General features: G+C 35.2%; 2 protein-coding genes and 1 long non-coding RNA gene across 5 annotated transcripts in view; 1 reads left to right on the top strand and 2 right to left on the bottom strand.

Moving 5' to 3' along the window:
• Window positions 1-42: 42 nt before the first annotated feature.
• Window positions 43-6,370, bottom strand: LOC131954993 (uncharacterized). The gene is made up of 10 exons (XM_059318866.1): window positions 6,204-6,370; window positions 5,243-5,423; window positions 4,802-4,973; window positions 3,803-4,033; window positions 3,200-3,415; window positions 2,699-2,875; window positions 2,473-2,562; window positions 1,941-2,100; window positions 1,330-1,449; window positions 43-1,141 (listed from the first exon to the last, which is right to left on the bottom strand). Exons 1-10 carry the CDS (start codon window positions 6,232-6,234, stop codon window positions 771-773), a joined length of 1,749 nt encoding a protein of 582 aa, XP_059174849.1. The 5' UTR covers window positions 6,235-6,370; the 3' UTR covers window positions 43-770.
• A 1,834-nt stretch (window positions 6,371-8,204) lies between these two features.
• LOC131954986 (UPF0462 protein C4orf33 homolog) lies at window positions 8,205-25,721 on the bottom strand. 3 transcript variants are annotated; one of them, XM_059318856.1, is made up of 7 exons: window positions 13,233-13,359; window positions 11,948-12,226; window positions 11,134-11,315; window positions 10,193-10,250; window positions 9,607-9,658; window positions 9,153-9,343; window positions 8,205-8,981 (listed from the first exon to the last, which is right to left on the bottom strand). In XM_059318856.1, the coding sequence occupies exons 2-7, from the start codon at window positions 12,118-12,120 to the stop codon at window positions 8,864-8,866; spliced, it is 774 nt and encodes a 257-aa protein (XP_059174839.1). In that variant the 5' UTR covers window positions 12,121-12,226; window positions 13,233-13,359; the 3' UTR covers window positions 8,205-8,863. The 3 variants fall into 3 exon arrangements, with proteins under 3 accessions (XP_059174839.1, XP_059174840.1, XP_059174841.1); XM_059318857.1 differs by having other exon boundaries at window positions 11,948-12,238; window positions 13,233-13,351; XM_059318858.1 differs by lacking the exons at window positions 11,948-12,226; window positions 13,233-13,359 and adding an exon at window positions 25,538-25,721.
• The window catches only part of LOC131954988 (uncharacterized), a 42,853-nt gene continuing 28,895 nt past the window's right edge, over window positions 13,429-27,386 (top strand). Inside the window, exon 1 of the long non-coding RNA XR_009388816.1 lies at window positions 13,429-13,489. This is a non-coding gene — a long non-coding RNA (uncharacterized LOC131954988). The remainder of the gene's footprint in view (window positions 13,490-27,386) is intronic.

Below are 27,386 nucleotides of genomic sequence, written 5' to 3'. Positions count from 1 at the left end.
TTATCTGGTTGTAAATGTAAACATAGAAAACAAAAGTCACAATCACTCAATGAGTGAATTTTAATTTTTGATCATACAAACTCTACTACTCTGCTTATTTCACTAAAAGCGGAAAAAATATATCTTTAAATATTTACATTCATTTGGTATTAGACTGCAGAGGCAAATATTTTTAACATAAAACAACTGATCAACGGTATCACATTCTTTGACAAAAAAATATAAAAGAATGAAAGAAAGCTAACAGTTTGTGCTTAGGGGAATGATGTGGATGATTCTGTCATGCACAAAAGTTGTAGCTTTGGTTTTAACACGTGAATAAAGATTTGAATTAGCAACATTCAACAGAATTAAAATTATTCTGGCCAAAACAAAAAAATGTGTGCAGCCTCAATTTAAACAACCATCTGCTAAGCCCACAGATACAGTTTTATAAATATAAGGCTCAAGTAAAGGGAAACAACACAATCTGGCCTCCATGTAAATTTTAGTAATTAGGAAAGCAATTTTAACACCCTAATACTCAATAGTTTGTGCACTATACTATTACCATAATGCCTGTTTACAAGAACCAATCTATAAACTCTCAAGAGTTATTTTAATTTATCCAACAATCAATGACATGCGTGAACACAATGGCATTTTTTTTTAAATTATAAATCATGTGATTTAAAAATGTATTTGGATAGACAAAAACAGCATTGATTATTTCATTGATTGCTTTTTAAAAAAAAAAAACTGTACATATAATTACAAAAGGCCAGAATGTCTTACAAAGCTGCAAGAGCTATACTGGGATAAGTTCGAGATCTGTGAAGTTCTTTAGAGCATAAGGCATCTCTATCTATTTTTTCATACAAATTCCTTGAACCAAACGAGGGTTCAGGTAAATCTTCATGATTGTATGACCCCAGATGGAAAATGGGTTTATTTTCTTGGAGGTCAGAGCCAAAAGATGGGTTATTTTTATCCCCCCACATGCCTTCGGTGGAAGTGAAGCTGAAAAATGATGAAACTTGTCGATGAAAGTAGTCAGATAAGTTGGGTGAAGATGCTGATGGACTCAAGACAGAGCTGTGATGATGTGTAGTTGCGTCACCTATTTGCTCTATATTCAGTTGGTGAAAGGTTTCTGTATTATCTGAAAATAGTAAAACATCTTTTTAAACTGGTTACAGAATATTACAGAATACCAAATAATTATAAACCAAAATTACTTTAAACTTTAATGGAAATAATTAGATTTTAGCAAGGTATGATTTATTTGGATGTTCATGTTTTAGAAAGATTTGATTAACTTGGTGAATGAATCAACATTTATCTAAGTACCTGGGAGTTTTGGCTTGGAAGCTTCTGAAATTTCCTCTAAACGATGTTTAGCTTGTTCATATCCCAGCTGGGCAGATTTTTCATACAAGTTCACAGCAGCAACAGAATCTTCAGGCAATCCTGTAGATTAATGAAAATATAATTGGCTATGGTGTCAATAGTTCTTTCTATATTGTAAAAAAATTGTAAGTAATAATAAACTGAAAACTAGGTCTTATTTGTTCTGTTAGCATAAAACTACTATTCCAGCTTAGCTGCATAACTAATTCTTAAGAGATAAATAACTAGTGTAGATCTTTTAAAGACAGTCTTTTTCTATCTATTACTTTTACTACTGGCAACCAGAAAATTGAAAAGGTTTTCCTATTATGTTGTAGTTCCCAAAAGAATTAAAACTAAGACTAACCAACAAGACCATATTTAAATGGTTTTCCATTCATGTTGTGGTCCCGAAGAAATAAAACTGAGACTAACCACCGAGGCCGTATTTAAATTGTTTTCCATTCATGATGTTGTTCCCAAAAGAATTAAAACTAAGACTAACCACGAGGCCATATTTAAATGTTTTTCCATTCATGCTGTGGTCCCAAAGAAATAAAACTGAGACTAACCACCAAGGCCGTATTCATTAAACACAGCCAAATTGTAGAGAGCAGCTTCATGACCTGCACTGGCAGCCACAGAGTACAGATGGGCAGCTTTGCACTCGTTGACCTCAACACCCCAACCCTGCTCATAGCACATGGCTAAGAAGTACTGGGCTTCAGTGTCCTGCAAGATAGAAAAATGTATTGGATAAACCAATACTGACATTTGAGAAGCAGCTTAAAAATATGCTAATGTTGTCTAATTAATAGAGTATTATAAAAAATAACACAAAATTTACACAATTAAGAAGTATTGAAAAATAACTTAAAAATGAAGACTACTGATAACCTATGTAAAATAATTGTTGAGAAGGCTTCATTAAAAAACTATAAAAACTAAATTGTATAAAAAATATTAGATTAATAGTATTTATTAAAGTCTGCATGTACCAAGAAAATAATTAGAAATAGTTCATTAAACTTAGGCTACTTTAATATAGAGCTACAGAGAGAAAGTTATGTAGGTTAGTTGGGCTATAAGAAAAGAGCCACTCACATTCTGATCTGCTGCTGCTTTGAAGTAGGGCACCGCCTTGACCGGGTCCTGTTTTTCTTGGATATGATGAACGCCAAGGTACAGCAAAGCCTGAGGTTTTAAAATGTTCATTCAATGCCTTAACATCAATAGAGCAGAAACAAAAAAATCTAGAAATTGTAGATTTTGCATGATAACTGGCAGTTTAAAAAATTAATTAAATAAATAAAGGGAATGTTTTACGAACCTCAGGGAGTCCAAGTCTTGCTGCCTTGTCTAAAAGGTTTATCCCTTCTTCTCTCTTCCATGCCCACACAGCCCTAGTTTCTTCATCATCTTCCTTCTCTTTTAGGTACATTAAGCCTAGGTTAAACAAAGCCATACTGTGACCAGCTTTGGCAGCTATGTTGTAATAATGTTCTGCCTGAAAAATAATCATAATTACATTTAGATTAAACTTAAAGAAACAATTTTTAGGTACCTTATCTTACTGGGAAAATTTTAAATGTATCACTCTAAAAATAATCATAATTACATTTAGATTAAAGAAACAATTTTTTAGGAATCTTATCGTACTGGGAAAATTTTAAATATTTATCACGCTAAAATATTCATAATTAGGTTTAGAAAAAGGAAAAATTATATAGGTAGTTAGAAAATTTAAAATATTTATCATCGTACTGACTAATTTTAAATTAGTTTTCATATAGAACTTATACAAAACAAAATGTGAAACTTTATACAATACTTTTTCTAAATCTTGAGACACCCCAGAACCAGTTTCATAACATAGGCCAAGATTGAAGCAGGCCGAAGTATTTCCTAACAAGCACGATCTGCGCAGGTGTTCCACAGCTGTGCTCATGTCCCCCTGGTTTACAGCCTGCAGTCCCAGAATGCTCTCATTGAAGGCTGTGTATTCCTCGCACATAGTCTGGAACTCTTGGAGGGCTGAGTCCAAAGTCTAGAACATTAAAAACATTACTGACTCCAAGTTCCATGAACATCAAACACTTTACTGACTCCAAAGTCTAGAGTATCAAAAACGTTACTGACTACAACTGACCCCCAAATATGCAAAACATTAAAGCACATTAACACAATGACTCCTAAATATATAAAATATTTTATTAGAGTGAAACATAAGCTCATTAATATTTAAATCATCAAAGTTGATTATTAAAAATATAAACAAGTAAAAGAAATTATAATACTTCTGAAACTAGTAACAAGTTTAAAATTTCTATACTTTTGACTGTATTTCTATTCAATAACCTAATAACAGCTGTAAATTGAGGAGATTAATTTCTTTACACTACTTGCGTTGAAGTAAGAAGAGAAATGAACTGACCTCTGATTTAGTTTTATTGATCTCAGCATCCTGTGCAGATCCAGCAGCATCTTTAATGGCCAAAAGCTGACTTTCCTGTGGTGTAGCAATGGGCACAATTCTAGCACTGGCTGAGTTGATGCAACTGATGGTGCTGCCCCCACTGCCAGGCAATGCAAACAGGACTCTGTGTAGGAGGCGGGACTTGCGACGAAATCTGTCAATCTCAGATCCCCAAAGTACTGCTGAACCCTGAAGTATTCATTTGGTTATAATTAGTCAGCAATATAAGATGAATGTTTGTGTTAATTTAAACAGTGTCTTTAGCCTAATTTAAAATAAAAATTTAATGCTTTTTCAAGGTAGAAACTACCACAAACTAATGAACAACAATTAAATCAGTAAACATTGAATTGACAAGATCATAATTTAAAATATGAGTCAACATGTAATTAATATAATAATTCAAGTAAAAGATAATAAAAGGAAAGCTTGGTAAAGTATAGAAATTCACAAAAATGAAATACATTATGCACACTATTCTAACAGATTCATATTTATCTGTTTTACAATCTATTTTACACTTTTTCCCTGGCAGAATTTCTGAGTTTATTTGACATTGCAATGAGGATGATTTCTCTTTTTTCGCTCAGCTTAAAAACATTCATTTGTAGATGATCCCAATGTTTTTATATCTTGCTCTAAAAATTTATTTCTTTTAACCAGCTACCCTAGAGCATAATTTAAAGCTTGTTGCTGTCACATTGTGTCGTGCAGCAAAAGAGAGGCTGTGCAGGCTCACAGCAACAAAAAAAGCAAAACTTGGAAAAATAATTACTACTCAATCCATCAGAATTAAAATAAAGTGAAATTCAGAATATGCAGTTTACCGATATAATTTAAGGCTTTTTTCTTACCTTGAATAATTTCTGGATTCAAGGCTTTGGGAATCAATGTCTGCTGTGAACCCAGTTTGTTAAGTAAGAAATGAAGACTAGATCATTTTAAAATAATTATTACCAAAGACACAGCTTCTGCCATGCGATGTGATCCTTGAATGAGGCGCCAGATATCATACTGACAAGACTGCCACCATTCCCGCCTATCCTTGCTTCCAGTGTTGTTATCAGATTGTCCTTCACCGAGATTACATCTTTTATTTTTCCTAGACTCTCCATTCTCAACAGACAGACTGTTACAAAAATAATGCAATGGCATTATTCATAACACAAGTTTTAAAAATCTAATTTAATCATAAATCTTTTTCGTTTACAGCATACAGATATTTTAAAATTTGTTTAAAAAATATTTTACACCATTAGTTTTTTACAGATGTTCCTTTGATTCAACACTAAAACAAGAAGTGCAAAAAATGCATACAAGTGCATGATTTAACAGCAGTTAATTTCTGATTTAAACCATTTAACATCAATAAAAGATATAATAAATTATTATCCAAACCTGTTTAACACTTCTGAGCTACATGAAAGTTTTTCCCCTGCATTTCTATCTTTTGAACCTTTGGTTATCCACGTGAATGGACAAAACTTGTCTGATTTTTCAGCAGTTTCCAAAACTTCCTGTTCTTCTTCAACATAGAGACCAGCAGAAGGACGGGGGCTGTGTACATATTGCCTAAAGGCTTAAGACAAATAATGAAACAACCTGTTACATTTTTTGCCATTGTGGCATTGAATGATTCTTTTGATATATGAGGTTTAGAGTTTAGGTGTATCAAAATCAAAGTGTATGGCATAGTAATAGTATGGCTCTTAATCTTGTTGTTCAATTTTCAATGATAGTTGTTAATTACAAATAAAATAAGGATATCAAGGATATCTGGCAGTAATAATTTAAAATGGCTAAATGAATTACCAACATCCTGAAATTAAAATTTGTTGCACACAGAGGCAAACAATACAATAATAAAAGGGAATAAACCTAACTAAACTAAGCACCTTGAAATCAAGAGCAGGGTTAGTAAAACCATTGGTTAGTTGAACTTGATTATCAACATGATAATCATTAAGATGATAGATCTCTACTTCTAGAATGTAGGTTGAGATGTTTTTGTTTTTTTAATTTTTACTTGTCTCACTACACTCGTGTAGGCCTAGTTTTATAAAGTTTTTTTTTTTTAATATTAGTAGGCCCTACTAGAAATCTAGCTAGATCTAGAACTATTTTTTCCTTATGCATATAGATCAAGATCTACTTAGTTAGGATAACATTAGACTATAAATTTAAAATTTCGATAATTTTGTTATTGTTTTGGCTATTTTAGTAGCCTATTTTTTTCTGATAGACTATTTTTAATTTTATTTCGGCCCTCATGAAAAAACAAAACTTCACCTAGAAATCTAGATTCTAGAATCTACAAAAACATTAATTTGACGCAAAGTAAAGCTGTAGTTATACATACCCCTTGGAATGCTGTGAATAAACTTCCACATTTTGATATATTATGACCCAATAACTAAACTAATTATAATTTTAAAACGTTATCTATCCAGGGCTATCAGGAATGAAACCTTCCATGGAAGACATGTTTGTTTCTCCAAAGAACCTTGAGGTCAAAGAATAGTCTAAAAATAGATAGTGATCAAGTTTGTTTTTAAAAAATCTGAAAAAATTATTAGGCCTAGCGAAACAAAACCTTGTAATTGTAACTCCCTATCACTCTCATATAAATTATAAATAAATTAATAGGGTACAAAAATAACGTTTGAATTAATAAGTAAAAAATAAACTTATAGCAAGATCTAGAAAACAGCGAAAAATAGATTATTTTGACACATCCCTTTCCCCATAGATCTATATACTAAGTCTATATAATATAGGCCTATATATTGCTATATAGTACTATAGTGTATTATGTATAATGCAATTTTTAAAAAAAACTGGATTGTCTAATAATAGAGAATCTAGGCCTAATAATCTAGTTTTTTTTTATTAACTATAGTCACTGGTGCATATAGATCTAGTATATAAAAGGCTCCCACTACCAACACAATTTTGTGCAACAAAACTTTTTTTACTACCCATTATAAACCTTTCTCCACATCACACACAGGTCCTATGATCCCATAGGGCCTAACAAAATAGTTTTTGTTATAAGTTTTTATTTTTTAAAAATGTTATAATTAGGGGTCCAGAAGGCTTCTTCTGCATTATAAAGTTTGAAACTGATAATTCTCATTAGAGACATATAAATCCATCTCCCAAAATGGAAGTGTAGAATTTAAAGTGAGTGGTCGCAGGTGTGTTGCCAACACATTTTGGAAGGTTCTTGATTGTCAGTATTTGTCACATAAGCCTAAATAGGGTGGAGGGAGCATGCAAGATGAATATTTTTCATCCTTAGCTACATTGCTGTATGGAATAATTTAGGGCTTTATGTATCAAACTTTATATAATTTGCCTTTACCTCAATAACCTATTACCTGCAAATATAAAGAGCTATACAACATCCTGCCTTGAACTGTAACTAAAGCTGGTACCATTTGATTTTGTAAGTATGATGTTTTACTGTATTGATATCTCAGCCTTACAAATGCACATTTATAATGGCTATTGAGAACATTGAAATGTGTATTTACAATTTCAGAGTGCTATGTGTCAATACGGCTTGTTCAAGAGCAGTGGCCAGGTATCACCTGCCACCCTACCTCCAACAATTTTGTATTTTTCGGTTGGTGTAACAACCCTCCTTTCCCCTCACTAATTTAAATGGATAAAACTTTTTTGACGGTAAATTTTACAATTTTGTATTTGGTGTCACCCTTCTAAATGCCCCCTACCCAGTGACACAACTGTTAGTAAACCAATTTATCCATGAGCAAAATTAATAAAGAAATCAAGAGTATTGGCAGAAGTGCTGATGAATTCATTTTTAACATGTCTTTTTTTGTAGCTGAATTGACCTGAATGAAACCATTATGCCGCTCTGCTAACAGTACACAGCAGTGTAATAATATGCTGCGTCCCAGCAAAATTTATGTACAGTCAATTTTCTGACCAGCTCTGTAAAAGTCCTTTGGTCAAACATAAACTCTAGCTGAAGCTATTCCTTTCACTGTTTGAAGTCATGGTAGATATTGATGAGTAATTCGTTAAAATTAAAAATCTTGTGTTGACTGTGTGTATTGTACTGGCTAATGCTGTATCATTAATTGCTGTAGGGTATCCTTTTTACACAGTGTAGGGGATGTCTTTATAAGAGGTTGGGGGGGGGGGGGGGCACATCTCAAGATTTTATCATGGCCAGATTTTTACCAATCTTCAAATTTACAGCACTGCTAGTTTAGATTAATGTTTAGCCAATTTTTTATGTATGATATTTTAAATGAAGTTATAACTACAATATTATTACAGAACATATAATGTAACCAACAAACAAGCAAAAAATAAATATTACAAAATATTTATACAAAGCCATCAGATTTATTTCAAATAACTTCCACAGACATTTCCTTTTTAAAAAGCAAGTTTTTTCATCTGTAGTAATGAGCATTTAAAAATATAAAGTTTTTTTTGGGTGTAGGAACCACAACTGTAATCAAATTACCATTGCAATTCAGGAGTTTATAGCTTACAAACACAGAAAATACATGTTTGTTTACTTAAAACTAACCTTGTGCTTGATAACCTATTTACACAAACTTTGGTCCCAAACTTCTATTGTTTGTTATTTGAGAGAAAGAGTCACCAAGTAATTAATAAAATGACAATAAAAGAGTTAAACCAGTTTTCATATGATGTATTTTTAAAAAAAAACAACTTCAGAATTACTCAATTAGTAAACTTAAGATGTAATATATGAAATTATTTTTTGACAAAACAAACTGACCAACTATTTCACAAGTTTAATATATATACAATTTAAAAATTACCATAGGTTTCTTTCTGAAAGATAACAACAACCATAAGAAAAAATTCAAATAAAATATAAACTGTAACACAGCTATAACCTTTAACTGACACCAGTATTTAAATATCATCTGTGAACACAGCTTCAGTGTATGAGTATTATCTGTGAAGGCAGCTTAAACCCACATCACTGTTTCATCTGTGAAGGCAGCTTTAACCCACAACAGTCCCAGAGTTCACATAAGGCTTCCACTCATCTGATACATCTGCAGGGCTATAGTTGTTTAAAAGCTTGCTCATGTCAATGGGTTGGAAATAGTGGAGGTTGTGGCTGTGAATGGTTTCAAAAGCAAAAAAAAACATTTACCATATTACATCTAAACTAAAAAATTAACACAAGATATAGTATGAATATTTATATTTACTTTTCAGTAAAATGGTTTATAAAACTAACATTATGTAAATATTTAAAATGGTTTATAAAAGATTTATGTACACGTACAAATCTGGTTGCGTCTCTCCTCCCGTAGCTGGATACAAGGATTCATAAACTCTGTCTTCTCCTTCACCGTGGATGGCATAGGCGTTAAATTTTGTGACACCAGGGGGGAAATATCCCCTCGGAAGGATGGCCTCTCCTGTCCACCTATCTCCCTCAATATCTGCAGAGTATGTTGTCAGTGGCAGTTTATCCTGTGATAAAAGAGTTACAAATTTTTTTTACAGAACTCTTCAAATTTGAAAATAAGAAATGTCATAAATTTAGGCCAACTGTAAAGAACACCTGCAGGTCAAATATATTACAGGTATTGCCTGCTTTTAGGTAATTAATTTTGTTTTTCTAAAATCTAATTTGCTGCCTTGTAATTAAAGATGGCTGACAGTAAGATTTTGTGACGTTCTGCTATTCTAGCAAAGGCTAATATCAAATAATAATTTTAACAACCACTGCTGACCTTGACCATCTTTCTCTCACCATTCAACATCAGCAGCAAGTGCTGTCCATATCTGAAATGAAACATATTTAAATAACTTTCATGGCTGGAACTACATTTTAACAAAAGTAAAATTAATTCCTATTGTTGAAAACTGTTTTATCTACCTTTGCTTTATTGATATACAATCAAACATAGTTTTAAAAATGTAACTGAATAACTCTAGCAATTAGTTTTTGGAAACCAATGTTCAATATTTAGCACAAAAAAACTATGCCCTTCTGTACTACCAAGGTTCTTAACCCAAATAATTCCACATTTAAAAAAGAAAAACAAAAAAATGTTACTAAACATTGAAATTACTCTACAGCTATAAATAAACCAAGGATTTATTAGAATTAAAATTACTATAATTTTTAAAATTGAGCTTTTTAATATTGGTTTTAAAAAGTTTATTCCCCCCTCCCAGGAAAATGCAGCATACATATTACCAGTTTGCATTATAATAATTGTAATATTAACATGTTGTATGTAACCTTAGAAATGTTTTTGTAAGTGTTGAAAAGTGGAGAGCTGAGAGCTAATTGTGTTTTTATTTTTCACTTACGGCCCAAGCTCCACTTCAAGATACTGGTCCTTATCATTCAAGAAGAAAGCTTCGACAACTGAAACAAAAAATATTCAGAGCTGTTATATGTGTAAAGTTGATTAAAAAGTAGTAAAAAATTTCTGCAATGTAAACTATTTATTGAAAATTAATGTTTAGTGATAACCCATACTTACTGCTATTGCATTGAGAAATATAGGCTTTATTAAAGTTAAATGTTTATATTAAAATATCATGAAGGCCTTCATTTTAATTTAAACCATGTTTAAGAATTTCCTCCTCAAATAATGCCATAGTTCTTTGATGATACTATAGATCTTAAGTTTTTTATCTACATGTAAAATTATTTTACTAAAGACCTAATGTCACAACACCGTCTGTGATAATTTTCTATGATATAGTGTGATTTTCACATATAGCATAATGTAAAGTAGTGTTAAAACTTTGTTACAAATTGTTTTCTACTTAATTTGAAATACTCTAAAAAAAAATTAATGAATTTCTAAATACATTTAATACATTTTAAATAGTGATATAATAAATAATTTAAAATGATACAATTTACTGGAGAACAGAGTTCCTGGGCAATTAGCTGTGACTATATTTTGTAAAGCTATTATCATCAACAATTATACTTCAGTCACTAATCTGATGGCTAGAGTTACCATCTGCATGAGATAATCTAAAGTACTTCCTAGTTTTTAGACCCACAAGTAGATTTTAACACAGAGATTGGCTTAACAGTTACTTTTAAGGGGTCATCCATTTATGACGTCCACAAAAATCCACTTTTTCCCCTTATAAAAGCCCATATGCTTCCACAAAAGTCAGTTTTTTTCCACCCCCCCCCCCCCCCCCGTGTGGGCGTCATAAATGGATGGCCCCTAAATGTGACAATTATCCAATAAAGTAACCATGAGAAATTGTTTGACTCGGCTTACCTTCATAGTTCCAGAGACCAGGAAAAGGCTGTCCAGGGGGGCCATCAGGCTTGGGTGGGCTGTTGAAGAAAGGCGCTAAGATCTTAATGACCATCCCACCATCTGCAGCTGGTGCCAGAGAAATTTTAACAGGCTCATGCTTGACACAGTTGCCATTCCAGGTTGTCCTGATAGCAAAATTCCTGAAAAATAAAAAGTTGGACCACAAACAATTAAGCCAATTATCTGACTACAAAACAATTCACTTGTTACTTCTTTTAATAAATACACTTATATTTAATACTTATCTGCGAAAAATTTGAAAAGCTTATTGTGAAATTGTTCTATATGAGAATTCTAGAACTGTTCATCAATACTGTCTGGCCATCTTTATTCTCAGAATAAACACATTTGTGCTTATTAATAGTGCTATCCATTATTCTCTTTAGAATTTAGAATCCCCAGACATTTTTATTATTTAGTCATGCCCAAATATTAGTTTGCATATGATTCAGAATAGTTAATTACTACACAGTTAGGCTCAAGATTCAGTTTGGATTGGAAGAATTATTGAATTATTGACAATACTAGATTATTATAGATATGGGCAACAAATTCATAAAACCATTTTTTTTCTAACACTGCAACAAACACTGTTTTTGTTTTTTTGTAATAAGGCTCGCAGCATCATTAAATAATTAAATCTATAACACAACATTAAGAAATTACTAAAAAGACAAAAGAGGGACAAATATTTAAAGTTAAACTATTATCATTCATAGAAAAAAGAAAAGATACGTTAATACAATAAAAGTATGTGACAATCTGAGGTTACCTATAGCCGTCTGATGTCCAGTCCTTTGGCCCTGATATACGGCAAGTTGGCAATGAATTCAGTAAATGTTGAAAAATTACAAACACAGTCAACACTGCTATTGCCACAACTAAAATCCGATTAAGCCATTGTGCCCCTGTAGCCTTTGGGACAAACACTTTAGACTTAGGCATAGCTCGTTAATTGGCGCATTATAACTAATGTGATTTTAAGAGCTATTTATTTTAACGTCATGTTAAGTAAAACAATTTTCTCTTGACCATGGAGTCTTGTGTTTACCTAAAATAACAACTTGATAATGTAAAAAATATGTATTACAAATATTACTTTTCAAAAACACATACATTTACAAATGTTTTGAATTTTATAGAGCAGCCATACCTTCATATTGTATTTGGCTAATATATAATCATAATTTAAGAAATTACATCTAAGGAAAAAACATCTTAGGCTTAGGTTAAGTGTTAGGTTAAAAGACTGGTGTACTTTTTACTGACACTAGACAAGTGGCCCTACTAGGAAAACACAGTATGAGCATAGTATGGTCTACAACACATGTTGATTATAAATTAAAATATTTCAATAAATCAATGTATGACTAATGAATCGGATTACGGATATAGTTAACAAAATTAATAGTGTTAGGCCCACTTCTCTATTCTCCGCACAGCAATCATGATTGATGGATGATGATTGTAGTGCTACCTTGACAATGCCTACTCTTAAAACTCTTTTATCTAGCCATCAATTTCAAACAAGTAACATAGCAACTATTTCAAGTAAATTTGACTTATTTAATTTTACTAATTTTAGATTAACTCTATAATACTCTATATCTAGACTAAATCTAGCCTACAATTTAACTAGATTAGATAGGCCTATTTACTATAATATATAATAATTAATGTGCAAGAGTAAGAGAAGAGTACTGCTGCCTACACTAGTATAAACACATAGAGTCTAGATCTAGATCTAATAAACACAACATTTTATAGTAATTAGTAATAGACCAAACAGAAATCATCCATAATATTAAAGACAGAGTATTCAATCATTAATGTAAATAAATATTAGTGTTTGAAGAACTATCGATAATAGGATGTGGGTGGGGTGGTTGGTTTGTGTATGTAGTATGTAGTTTTAGTAAATTCTGCTATCATCGGTTCAGTATTGTATTGTAGATCTAGACTAGATTTGATTTTGAAAGCACAAATTAAAAATAAATTAAAATATGAAACAGCCTTGATTTTAAATTAATGTACTCAACACTGATCTTTAGACTCACATTTAATATTTAAAATATTTAAAGAAATCGTTGCCTAGGCCTACGACGTGCTTTTATTTTCTGATTCGGCCTAGTCACGTGATTTGTGTGGTCCTGTGTCACTCGTAGTGTGTCAAATGTTCCTTGGTTTATTTGTGTACAGCGAGGCTGCTTAGCCGGAAATCTTACCTGGATAACATCGTTTAGAGTTTAGGCCTAATTTAAGAATAAAGCTATTAACCTTTTTCACAGTCGAAACACGCTTTTGCCAGTTATTGGTGAGCTTTTGACATTTTTCTATTAATTAATTAGGGCGATTAGTTGAATTAGGCTAGGCATTGGCAATATTATTTTATTTGAATATTATTTTCTTTTATCCAGTCTTAGTCAACCTCCTCCCCCTTTCCGTTTTTCTTTTATTTTAAATAGTAAATAGACATCTAGATCTAGATAAATATTAGTATTAGGCCTATAATTATTTATTAGGCCCTAAATAGTAAATAGATCTACTAGAATTAGACCTCCCCTCTAGAATCCACCAGTGTTATACTAACTAATAGACTAATAGTATACTACTAAATAGGCCTATTATATTAGGCCTATATTAATATTTAATATTTACCTGTGATCAGTGTCGGCAGGCCTAATAATTTTAAATATAATAGTCTAATAGGCATTAATAGGGCATATGGCCTAATATTCTAATAATTTAGGCCTATTAGGCATATTTTTATTTAACTCTGTAATACATACTATACCACTATAATAGCAGTATTTTTTATTGACTGTTTAAATGTTTAAAAAGGTGTTTAGGCCTAATTAATAGGCTCAAATTAATTAGCCATACTCTTCTTTGGCAGTGCTAGGCCTGCTAACTACATCTAGATAATAATAGGCCTATAATAATTAATAATATTCAACTATAGGCCTAGGCCTAATAGTATTATTTATTAGGCCTATAGCTTAATAACAAAAGCCCTAGGGGCCTAAGTATAGACATTGGATATAGACTACCTATTGGCTGAAATATTCATTACTAGGTGACTAGTCCTAGGCGATACTGACTAGACTATATTACATAATAGACCTAGATCTATCCTAACCTAAACATAAGTCTATTCTACACTTTTGACTAATTAGATCTATTTAAATTTAAACTAAATATATTGAGAAAAGCTTATTCTAATAACTTCACAAATAAAAAAGATGATTAAGTAAGAGTAAAGAGCTATGCAATTTCAAATGAAGGTTAGGCCCTAATAACTTAAATTTTAATCATTACATATATTGGGTTATGATATGTGATGTTATTGTTTTCAGATGTAATATCAATTATGTGATTATTTTAAGGAGTATTCTAATAATAGAGATTTTTGTAAAATCTTATGCCCTATTTGATGGATGTAATGTGAAATGTGATGATTGCCAAAAAAGATGTGTAATGAACAGTAATGTGGCAATGGTCAGCTGTAATAGGCCATAAGCCTGTCACAGAGATGTGAATATGGAGAGTAATCAGTGTAATAAGCTTAAAATAAATATGTGCTCATCATTAATTCACATGTTAACAAAAAGCTAATGTAGCTTTGAATTCTGTATTTGAACATCTCACACAAGTAGCTCTTATGTTTGTTTCTTTTTACTTTGCTCTTTTTTTTCCATTTTTCTTTTGCTTTGTCCTGACCAGTAGCATATGCTTTGGGGTGTAAGGTAGTGGAGTTGGTAAGGCCTGTATACCCCCCCCCCCCCCCCCCCCCCCCACCGTTTCCCCTCCATCGGATTGATATCCAATCCACAATTGGAAAAATATAGGCCTACACATAATTAAAGTAAATTATATAGGTCTAGGTCTATAAAAATATTTGGTCACACCTTTCAATTAAAAAAAAATAGGTAATATTGCTTATAATTTTTATAAATGACCTTGAATATCAATAACTGGAGTCTAGACTAGTCAACAAATTGTAATTTCTTTTATCCAATAATTCACTGATGATTTTTTATAGATCTAGCTAAAAGAATTCTTTGAGGAGGAGTCTATAAACAGTGAAAACCCTTACGTATTAACAGTATTTATGTTTTAACTCTGGATCTATTTTTACTTGAAGATAACATAAGATAATGGGCGCGAGGAAATTATCCTAAAAAAATTCACATAAAAATGTATTGATTTTGGTTTACTAAAAGTGCTTCAGCAGACATCTTAGGGGTCATCCATATGACATGTGATGTTTACGCTTTTTACCTCACCATCATCACACATCTTCACAAAAAGCCAGATGCACCCCCCCCCCCCCTAAAATTACGTCACATCGTAACCCATCCACCTCAAAATTGCTGTTGTTTTTAAAAAAAAAACCTTAGGTTTTTTTCTTCTCTAAAATTGTTACACATTTCTGTCAAATCGAGTTTATTAATTTCTAATACTAATAGAATTTATAGCCTGCAATCAGCTTCGTAAAACGTGAAATAGAGGCTAAAATTCAGCATTGAACATTCTTTAAAAAAAAACCAAAACAACTCCGACAGTGATAAGTCTCACTTTCTGAACCCTCCCGTTCACACCTCGTCACAGACTTCCGAACCCTAACCCCTCCCTCCCCCTAGGAGTGTGACATTTATGGACGACCCCTTAATATAATTCATCGTAATATATAAAAGCCCATGTGCGGACTTCTAATAATAAAATCGGTATCACAATTACAATTGAATGACGTCATTTGTGAGCGGCCCATTTAAGGAGCCGGTGCAGATCTTGTTGAGTGCCCATCCCACTGTTACTGCACTGATTCATTATCTTCTTAACAACATCGTTTTGTTTGAACTCACACCAACTAGACACGTTACGTTCTTTGTTTGTATTGGTGGTGGAGGGGGGGGGGGGGTCACTCTACTGATTCATTACCTTCTGAACAACAACATCGTTTTGTTTGAACTCACACCAACTAGACACGTTACGTTCTTCGTTTGTATTGGTGGTGGAGGGGGGGGGGGGGTCACTCTACTGATTCATTACCTTCTGAACAACAACATCGTTTTGTTTGAACTCACACCAACTAGACACGTTACGTTCTTCGTTTGTATTGGTGGTGGAGGGGGGGGGGGTCACTCTACTGATTCATTACCTTCTGAACAACAACATCGTTTTGTTTGAACTCACACCAACTAGACACGTTACGTTCTTCGTTTGAATTGGTGGTGGAGGGGGAGGGGGGAGGGGTGCGTTATTAGTTTGATCCGTCGTTGATATGTCATATAGGCTAATGTTTGGGGAAGGGGGGGGGGGGGGCATACGGAAAAAAACGGTTGACTCACTGTCCTCGGGGTGATCGTGTGGGACTGGAAGATAATCCTCTTATATCCCCGGGCGGGGAGTCGATACATTAGATTAGTATCATACACCATTGGCGTCTTGCGACTAGCTGTTTGATGTGTGACATTAGATGAGTATCACACACCATTGGTGTCTAGTAAAGTATCAGACACCATTAGTGTCTAGCGAATAGCTGTTTGATGTGTAGTCATATTAGATTACCTTCAAATACCTTTGGTGTCTAGCGACATGCTGTTGTACGTGTCACATTAGATTAGTATCCCACACCATTGGTATCTTGTGAAGTATCCCAAACCATTAGTGTCAAGCGACTAACTATTTGAGGTGTCACATGCGATTACCATCAAACACCATTGGTGTCATGTGACCAATTGTTTTAAGTATCACATGCGATTACCACCAAACACCATTGATGTTTAATGACTAGCATTTGTATCGTCACTGTGCTTTAGTGTAAGCCTATGATCATTCACGACGGATTATAGAAGTAACGCAAAAATTTCCTTTAGACAAAATATGAGTGAGCCAACAAAAGAGTACTGTTGTACTAAGGCCCATTATAATCACCATTATTATTATCATCATCATCATTCATGTGGACCGCTTGTAGAGCACAGGAAGGTAACCACACCTCTCCGTCATACTCAGTTCTCGGCGATTCCTTCAAGTTTGGCCCACGACATTCCGGCTCCCCCTGCTTCATTTACAACTGATCTTTTTCACGTTTGGTTTTGTATACTTACTTTCCTCTTGCTTTGATGATTCCAATCTAGTGCCTGTCTGGTGATGTTGCTAGTTGGTTCACACAAGGTGTGTACAATCCATCCCCATTTGCGCGTTTGTTTAATGACTATACCAGGGGTCGGCAACCTGCGGCTCGCGAGCCGCATGCGGCTCTTTTGATATCAAGATGCGGCTCTCCAGCTCCTTGAACAAATACTAATAATCTTAATAAAAAAATAAAATATTTGAAATTAAAAAAATGTTAGTGGCTCTTTAAAACCAGGGAAATTTTGAAAATTGTAACTTTTGGCTCTTCCGCTTCAAAAGGTTGCCGACCCATGGCCTATACCATTAGGAATTATATTTGTGATGTCGCCTATAAATGAACGGGGATCAAATTGCTCGGGATCTGTAAACTTTTATATCTACACTGTCAGCAGGGCGTTGTTTCCATAGTGCAGAAGTAGGTAGGTCTGTTATCTTTACTGGAGAATAATAGCACGGCGTATATTTTTATACATACACGGTTTTATTTACACCGGATGTGTGACAGTAAGATGCACCGCCCACGTTGAATGTAAGTCATTGTGAGGGCGTCACTCTTATAGTTGAGAAGAGTGGCTGAGAACAAGGCTATGGGTGGAGTCTTTTTTTTACTCCGGAAGTGTTCCTTTCAGGCATCTATTGTTGTTGGGGGGGGGGGGGGGGGTAATAGAATAAAAACTAAAATAAATTATACTTTCACCAGTGTCTGCCACCCTCGGAAAATTTAGTCCGCCCCCACCCCTTTAGTTCCAAGTACCCCCCCCCCCCCCCCCCCCCCCAGAGGCGTATCCAGGTTTTCGTTGTAGGGGGAGTGAAAAGAGCAAAAAAAGGCGCCGAATTTATTTTCTATATACGTGTATTTTATATATATATATATATATATATATATATATATATATATATATATATATATATATATATATATATATATATATATACTAGCTGCATCACGTGCTCCGCCACGGTAAATCTTTTTTAAATGTACCAACTTGGGAACAGAACAAAACTAAACACAACACAAACGAACGCAAAAAAAAAAAAAAACACAAACGAAAAAACAAACACTACACTCATAACATAAACACAATTTAAATGCAATCATAAAGGCATATTGCTCACAGTCTAACCCGTAGCGCCAAATCGCGCCCTTTCCGGTGATTTGCACCCCCCTCAAACTTTCGATTTGCACCCCTGTCCCCCCCCCCCGCCCTAAAACTTTCGATTTCCACCCCCCCCCCCTCGTAAAATAAATTCGGATCATATATTTTTAATTAACTACTGCTTCTTTGTGTTCTTTGAAAATAATTTTTTAACATAGTGATAGGTATGGGTTAGATCACTGTATTGATCACACACCTTTTTACTGGTAATTGCAAAAACAAAATTCACAGAGTTTTACGTTTAAAAAGCTAATTTTCTGGCGGCATGGTACTTTGGTACATCATTACGCGTTTTTCTACATGCACTTAACAGATCAGTTCGGGGTGGGTTGGGGGGGGGGGGGTTCAACTTCATTCACCAGTGTCCGGTCACGTTAGGTCAATTATCCAACCCAGTGTATTCCTAGGTGTGACATTAATGTCGCTCTACACAATTGTGGTGGTGAAGTGTGTGTGTGTGTGTGGGGGGGGGGGGGTGTGGAGATAACCAACTCAGAGGGAACATAGCTTCAGTTTTTAGATGACTGTTCTAAACATACATATATATTACACTAATATATATTACACAAATATAGGGCCTATATAATACAGAAATAGATTTAAATAAGTAACAGTGGTATCATGACGATATTTTTTTTTACAGAGGGGTCCATGGAGGAGGGGGTTGTAACTGTTTCATATAATTTGTAATCGTAATCACTATCGCCCAAACTGTAAGAATACTACTACTTCATCATGATGACGTTGTTGACCTTGTCAAAATTTCCCCACCACTACGCAGTTTGCTCATAAGTAAATTTAAATAGAGGTGCCACATCAGTTGTATTTGTTTCTGTATTGCATTTTTTTAAAAATTAATCACACGATTCAAACTGTATTTATAAAGTATTTATGTGTGAAGTTTTATGTATACCATTTTCTAATTCAATTACTCATAAGCAAATTTAAAATCAGTTGCCTTAACCTTAACACCCCTCTTGCCAAGTGGTACTACCCGTAGAGGTTTTTTAAACATTGCAATGCATCTTAATGGTTATTTTTAGAATGGCAAACTGATGCAGCTGTTAATACGTGTTGTAAACGTAGACACTACTAGACTAGTACAATTATGCTTAATTGCTGCATGAAAAGAAATCTTGTGATTTACATAGATGTGCCGACCAAAAATATTTTTTAACAAATATCATTGTTTAAAACTTTGAGTTTAAAAAGTTGCCAAAAAGGCGCCACTTTGCTGAAAATGGCCAGAGGGGGAGCGGCCGCTCCCCCTGCTCCCCCCCTGCGTACGCTACTGACCCCCCCCCCCCCTCGGAGAAAAAAATATGAAAGAAACACTGCTCCCTAATTTCGCTATTTGGTTCAGCAGAAAGTGATGCATTTGACCAACATAACTCGTTAATGGCATATGTTGTTTTTCTTCTTCTAAAAGCTTGGGGCAGGGAAGCGTTTAATAACGCAATTTGATAACTGCTTCAAATCCTCGAAATCGGTATTGAATATAGCGCTGGCTGCCCTAACTTAGCCGTACATCCTAATGCCTTTGCTCAGGTTTGAGTTTCTCTGTAACGTATACCCACACTAAACCTAACACTCTGAACTGCTGCACTGTCAGTCATTGATACAAGGCGAATGTTGCAACATCAGTTCATAATCCCCCCTTTCCCCAAGCCCCAATCCCCGGGAATATTGAGACTAGACGGTCTAATCTCACCACGGCTTGTATTTCGACATTTGATGACAATTTTTTTGTAATATCAACCCACGGGCACTTTTCCCGTTGCCACCAGTCTGGGGAGGGGGGGGGGTGGCACTACTAAGGTTATCAAGTGGAGCAAACACAAGACTGATTTAATTTTGAACCTAGCATGTTAAACTGACGTTTTTTTGGACATGTTACGTCATTCAAACTTAAGCTTAATTGATAGGATTCAAATGTTTTCCATTACGTTTTCTAAAATCTGTGCCAAAGTATTTCGAACTTGCTGCCTGCATGGCGTGCTTGGTAGATTTCTACAGTGATTTGGACGGAAGTGCTATGATTGTTCTATTATCGCGACCGTTTTTTAATGTAATTTCTGTTAGGGGTCATCCATTTATGACTTCCACACGCGGGGGGGGGGGGTCCGAAAAAAACTGACTTTGTGAATGCATATGGACTATTATAAGGAAAAAAAAGTGGATTTTTGTGGACGGGAGGGGGGGGGGGTCCAAAATAAAAAAAATGTGGACGTCATAAGTGGATGACCCCTTAGTAGATGTGGTTGGTGACCCCCGGGGCGGAATTATCACTCGGGGGTGGGGCGGTATTTGGCCATCTATGCCAATGAAATGCCACAATGTGGACATGGTAGACTACACAATTAACCAAGAAGAAAGCTGAGAAAATAAGTTTTGATTGAGCTAATTTTGAAATTCCACACCACAGATAACTTCATCACATAAGAAAGAAGCAGCCTAAAAAAATGCTACTACAAACTGCGTTTGTCTCAAAATGTCACTGTCTAATTCATTGTAACAACATTGTGACAACTCCTTCGTTAACATTAAAGGGACACAACTGTGTGTAAGGGAGGTAACTACACTCGCGGATGTGTTTCCTAAATTAATAAATAGGACTATTCATTTAAAAAAAACTTTGATGCAAATGGCTTTTTATCACTCAGTTTGTGGGCTGTTACTACTCAGCGTTATATCCAGTATCTTTTTTTTTTTAATACGTCATAACCACGACCACTGTAACATGTATGTAATCAGAGTTACGAAAACGGAAGAGCACTTGTTACTTAAGTTAAACTCTTAATTTGATTTTGTGTCTGTTTTAATTTGTCACAGGTTTTTGTTTTCAATATAAAAAAATATGCCATTAGTGAATATTCTAGTTTATAAACCTGTACATGTTGTTTAAGAGTGTTGAATTCTGGGATAGGTAAACAAGCAGGGTGGGAAGGGGGCGTGTCGGTAAAGGTCATCTTGGCTGTGCCGTCACGCGTGACGAGGCGGCAACAATCCGACCGTTCTTGTGCTGTTGTTGGTGCACCATGGGAAACTCTACGGCCATCTGAATCAGGAATTCTAAAACTCTGAAAATGGGGCACTTTCTAGTAGGAGGCACCAGTACTTCACAACATCATTTAGAGCCTAAATTTTTTTCAACGCTTTTTTATGGTGTCAAAATATGTTGCCCTACATGAAACTCTTTATAGGAACTTAAGATTATTTGAACTCCGTTATTGGAGCCTAAAATTCTTTGTGTGGTAAAAATAATTTGTAACCATATTTTAGGATCCCAAAATTCTTTCAACCCTATTTAGCTAATTGGGAAAGAGCTAAAAATAAAAACTTTTTACTCTAGCTGGTGAGCAAATATTTACGTTACTTAGCTTTAACCTAGGGAATGTAGACAAAACTGAGATGTTCTAGTCAGATTGTGACCACGAGCCGTATAATGTAAGGATCGCTGTGACAACTCTGAAGATGCGTTGAAATAAGTTTGGTGTGTCTGTTTAACCTGTCTGAAGTGTGTGCTACATCCCTGAGATAGTCACGTGACCATGGTGTGTCTGTTTAACCTGTCTGAAGTGTGTGCTACATCCCTGAGATTGTCATGTGACCACTTATGTCAACAAAGATAAGAAGGTCTGTGATGGTTGTTTCATTGTAGGTGAGGTTAGTACAGGTCACTCGTCACGGTTCATTGGTGCAAGTTGTCTGTATGTCCATGTGTATGTGTGTGTGTGGGGGGGGGGGGGGGTCTCACGGTACAATACAAAACTATTTGACCACTTGAAGTGTTGAACGGATGACACCCGTCTCACCCAGTTGGTTCTACACGATTTGTCATTACATTTTATCATGGATTCCTTCTTCGTTTCACTTTTAAGCTTGAGTTTTAAAAACTATTAGACCAGTGACAGTACCTCCATACACACATTTCTCTTACAGCCTATGTTGTACACAATGGTTATTACATTATGTTCTGGACATCCCCTTCCCCGCCCCCATGACCTCGACCCAATCAATTGATTAGCTAGACATCTAAAAACTATTTGACCATTGACAGTACCTCACTAAGCGCACTTTTCACTCTGCCTTGGTATAGTCCTATAGTGCAATACTTATTACAATACGTCCTCACCACTTATGTATCCCGTTTATTAGCTAGACATATGTTACGTATATTCATATTGCCAACCTCAGTGGATTGTGTCTAATCTGTAGAATACATCGGTTTGCATACATAAATTTGTTTTCTACTCTAGACTTATCTACTATCAAATGTGTACATTGTACCACTACTCATTGACTATAGTAAAGGAGGCAGCCATGCAAGTTAAAAATAAAATTACACGTTCATAAGCATGGTAGGTTGTGTAGATGTATACCATACTGGACGATATCCTAGTTACAAATGAACATATCGGTTGATCACCATTTTATGATTAGTTGGATTTACACATACAGTACCACCATTCAAACTTATTTCCCTCTAATTAGGGGCGGTAACCGCTACCAAAGTAAACAAGGAGAGAGAGAGTGAGAGAGTTATCGAGCCTTGATTTGATCAGCCGTAGATGTGTATAAATAATGTATTTGCTCAAGGCAAGGGAGGCCACTGCTTAAGGTAGATCGTTAATGGGCTTTTTTTTTTAGTACACGTCACGTTTCGTTTGCTATACATACCATGTATGGAGAGGGGGAGGGGCAGTCAGACCAGGTTGTGATGCAGACGTTTCGCCCCCAACGTGTTGTCCGTGGTGAGTTACTCTCACGTGCGTTACTCACCTTGAATAAATTACAACAGCCTGTATGTGTGTGTGTGTGTGTTGTCGTAGTTTTGTCCCATGCATCAACAGCTAAGCCTAGAATCGAATTTTTTATAACGCGGTTCTCCAACACGCATCGCACAAAGAGTTGTAATCGATTATTTGCCTTTTTTCTTCATTCGCCGGTAGATTTGTAGAGATTTTTATCCGGATTCGCTTATTAACGATACTGTTATCGATTCTACTTAAGGTTCAAAGAGCCCACGATTTTCCTGTCCTTCGACCTGAATGACGTCATCACTGAATGTGTCACCGGTGTGTTGTATGCAAATGTTCATGAATTATTAAATTTTTTAATTCGTGTCAAGTCCAACATGTTGACAGATTAGTACCCTGAAATGTCATGCACCTGACATTTAATGTCAATGGACGGATGACACTCATAGGACCTCAGGTAACCGACTGATAAAGCTTGTTTGATAGCATCTTTCCATGTGTTACGGTGAATCACTAATACGAAAGGGCAAAAAGAATCATTTGTAAACAAATTAATTTAAATTCGTGGTGGCCGAGATATTTAAGCTAGCATTAGCCAAATCGGATCTGTTAATAGATTTAAGCTGGTATGAAATTTAATGTTAAAAAAATGAAAAGCTCACGGTTATGTAAACAACTGAATCCATTTAATTTAATTGATGTTTTTAACATAATCGATAGGCTATACAATTCTGGTAAGATCTTTATTAAAATATTGGCCACATCTAGTTACTAAAAAATTTCCAATGTTAAGTCTGTAGGCATATTCTTGATTAGAAAAACCTTTAAAAATAAATTTGAAGTAGATAAGAAACGGGTTTTTAAGAAACTTAACATGCACTAAATTAGTAGATACTGACAGGACACGGAGAACGAGAGTTACGTATACAGAGTTGAGAATGATGCTATGAGTGCAGGAATGATGTTAAGAATATTATAATGATGTTCTGAGTGTTGGAATGATGTTGAGAATATTATAATGATGTTCTGCGTGTTGGAATGATGTTGAGAATATTATAATGATGTTCTGAGTGTTGGAATGATGTTGAGAATATTATAATGATGCTCTGAGTGCAGGAATGATGTTAAGAATATTATAATGATGTTCTGAGTGTTGGAATGATGTTGAGAATATTATAATGATGCTCTGAGTGCAGGAATGATGTTAAGAATATTATAATGATGTTCTGAGTGTTGGAATGATGTTGAGAATATTATAATGATGCTCTGAGTGCAGGAATGATGTTAAGAATATTGTAATGATGTTCTGAGTGCAGGAATGATGTTAAGAATATTATAATGATGTTCTGAGTGTTGGAATGATGTTGAGAATATTATAATGATGCTCTGAGTGCAGGAATGATGTTAAGAATATTGTAATGATGTTCTGAGTGCAGGAATGATGTTAAGAATATTATAATGATGTTCTGAGTGTTGGAATGATATTCTAGGTGATGGAATGATGTTGTGGATGTTGAAAAGATGCTATGGATATTGGAATTGTTTTCTGGATGTGGGGGTGATGTTCAGGGTGTAGAAAGGTTGTTCATGGTGTTGGAGTGATGTTTGAGGTATAATCTGGATGTTAGCATGATGTAGTGAATGTTAATAGAATGATGTTCTAGATGTAAGAATGATGTTCTGGGTGTAAGAATGATCTGGGTGTTAGAATGATGTTCAGATGTTGAGATTGTTGTTCTGATGATGTGGCATGTGCACCAGAACGTATCAGAGTGTAGCGTGTGTTAGAAAGGTCAAGGTTGGAACCTGGGCTTCCAGTGGTCGACATGGCACAACATTAGAACAAATTTAGGATCAAGTCCTGGTATATGTGACCCACACTGGACTCTTCTAAACAAAGGGGTGTAAGGTTTCTCAAATTATGAGTTTCTACCGGTTCGACAGTCGACTAAAACATTAGGTATGTTAAGTTTTAAGTTGTAATCTTTTCATTTGATTGAAGGGTTGAATCATATGAGATTTATCACAGACGTTAGTAATATTGAATTATATTTTAAAGCAACACCCCTTTTTTTAGCAAGTCCATCAACATTACCATGAAAGACTAGTTAAAAAGTATGCATAATTGTGACATAAACACGAACCATAATCTATAGCAAAACACAATCAATTTTTAAAATTGTATTACATTTTTTTTAAAGTCAAAGTCAAAGTGTTGTCTAAAAATCACACAGAACGGGAAGTTATAAAAGTATTTTTAGATCGTCTTCTAATTTGACGCTACAAGCGTGTTTGGGTACTCACATAACGTTAGCCAGAGCGGGAATTCCCAGCAACAGCAGCAAAGCGAAAGTAGCTTGAGCCATTTCCGTTGGTCGTGTTTTCTAGTGCTCCAAAACAATATTCTTAGTTAGAACTTGTCAGCTGTCCGGTACGATAAAACTTGCCAGTTGTCCCTCTATCTCAGAACATGCCACATTGGCCTTGAGTCTTACCATTGCCAGATTTACTTGCGCGCGTAAGCCAATGATAAAGTAAGCAAACAGGTACAGTGTACATAGGTGGGCGCTGTTCAAACTGACCTAACACGGAGCTAGCTTCAAACAGGAAGTGATGTCACAGCAAAGCGAGTAGACTGTAAACACGAGGAACTGGTTGTTTTTTTGGGTACCGAAGCATCGAAGAAATGTGTCTTTCAATGTGGGAATTATGTATTTACTTTAAAAAGTAAATATCATTTAACTATAGAGATAGGAATGTTGCAGAGAAATCCCCTATTCAGAGAACATAGCTGTTTTTCTAAGCGATCAGCGAAAATTGATAATAGGGTTGGTAAGTAGGTCACCAACCAGTTCTATGGCTCATGCAGGTTTTATTGAGCCGTAGAACTGGTTGGTGACCTACTTACCAGCCCTATTAACCGATGGTGTATCAATTTTTTCGCATTCTGATGTGGACTTGAACCCGGTCCCTTTAATATGCCAGCGCACCATCAGTAGAAGTAAAAAAAAAAAACCCTTTCGAAACTTACGGTCCATGTGGCAGGTCAAGTAGAGTTCATCTGTTTCTGTGACCTCGGCATATGAAGAGATAGTGTGGTCAACACGCCTTTACTTTTCCTAACATAAGTCAGGTACTCATCGTAGCTGGGTGGACTCAGGGACGTCCGACGTATATAAACCCGGGATCCGAACCCGAGACTTTCGGGTTAACAGTCGCATGCTCTACAATTTGACCACGCCGTCCCATCCCTTCATCAGCAGGGACCTATTTTATTAACTTGCCCGCGGGGTGCACCGGCCTATGACGTCACGCGAAGTACTCTCTAATCAATCCTACCTGCAGGGGAAACCTTGACCCTGTGACACACAGAGAAGTAACGAGTGATCGATAACCGTGCATACAGATCACGTGACCGTATGAAAACAAACACGAGACCTGTCCCCCGGGGCGTCTCATTTTTCTTTCCATTTTTTAAAATTATTTTCTTCTCCTGCTCGAGAAATTAGTTAATTGGTTTTTAAAAATTCAATCAACTCGAATGCGTGTTTTTCATTTCCATTTCTTGGACTTTGAATAAACGCTCACATACAGATGGCCCAGTGATTTGAACGTACGTGAATTTAATGTTTAATTAATTTTCTTTATAATGTCTAGTTGAAGCGATACATATCGGTGAAGTTGAGATATTGTTTTAAACAAAATAGCAGTTTGATCTATTTTTTGGGTGACTTTATGTGTAGAGGTTGTGCAAGTAGAGCCGAAAGTTCAGCAATTCAACCATTCAGGTCAGTTGTTCGTTGTTGTTTTGTTGTTGTTGTGTGTCTGCATATAGGTTCTACGGGTCAGCTATTGGGTAGTTCAGGTCAGCTAATGGGTCCAGCTGTCATCAGTTAGGCTCTACTGTCGGCAGTTAGGTCATATAGGTCATCAATTAGGTCATACAGATCAGCATATAGGTTCTACAAGTCAGCTATTGGGTCCTACGGATCAGCTATGGGGGTCTGCGGGTCAACCATTGCGTCATATGGGTCAGCTATTAGGTCATATGGATCAGTTATTTTGTCTTATAGGTCAGCTATTGGGTCATATGGTTCAGCTATTAGGTCATATGGGTCAGCTAATAGGTCATATTGGTCAGCTATTGAGTATT

The sequence above is a fragment of the Physella acuta genome, unplaced genomic scaffold (genome assembly GCF_028476545.2).
Source record: "Physella acuta isolate Inbredline_101_S28 unplaced genomic scaffold, ASM2847654v3 ptg001046l, whole genome shotgun sequence".
In the NCBI taxonomy this organism is placed as follows: Eukaryota; Metazoa; Mollusca; class Gastropoda; family Physidae; genus Physella; species Physella acuta.
This window is presented reverse-complemented; position numbering and strand designations above follow the sequence as displayed.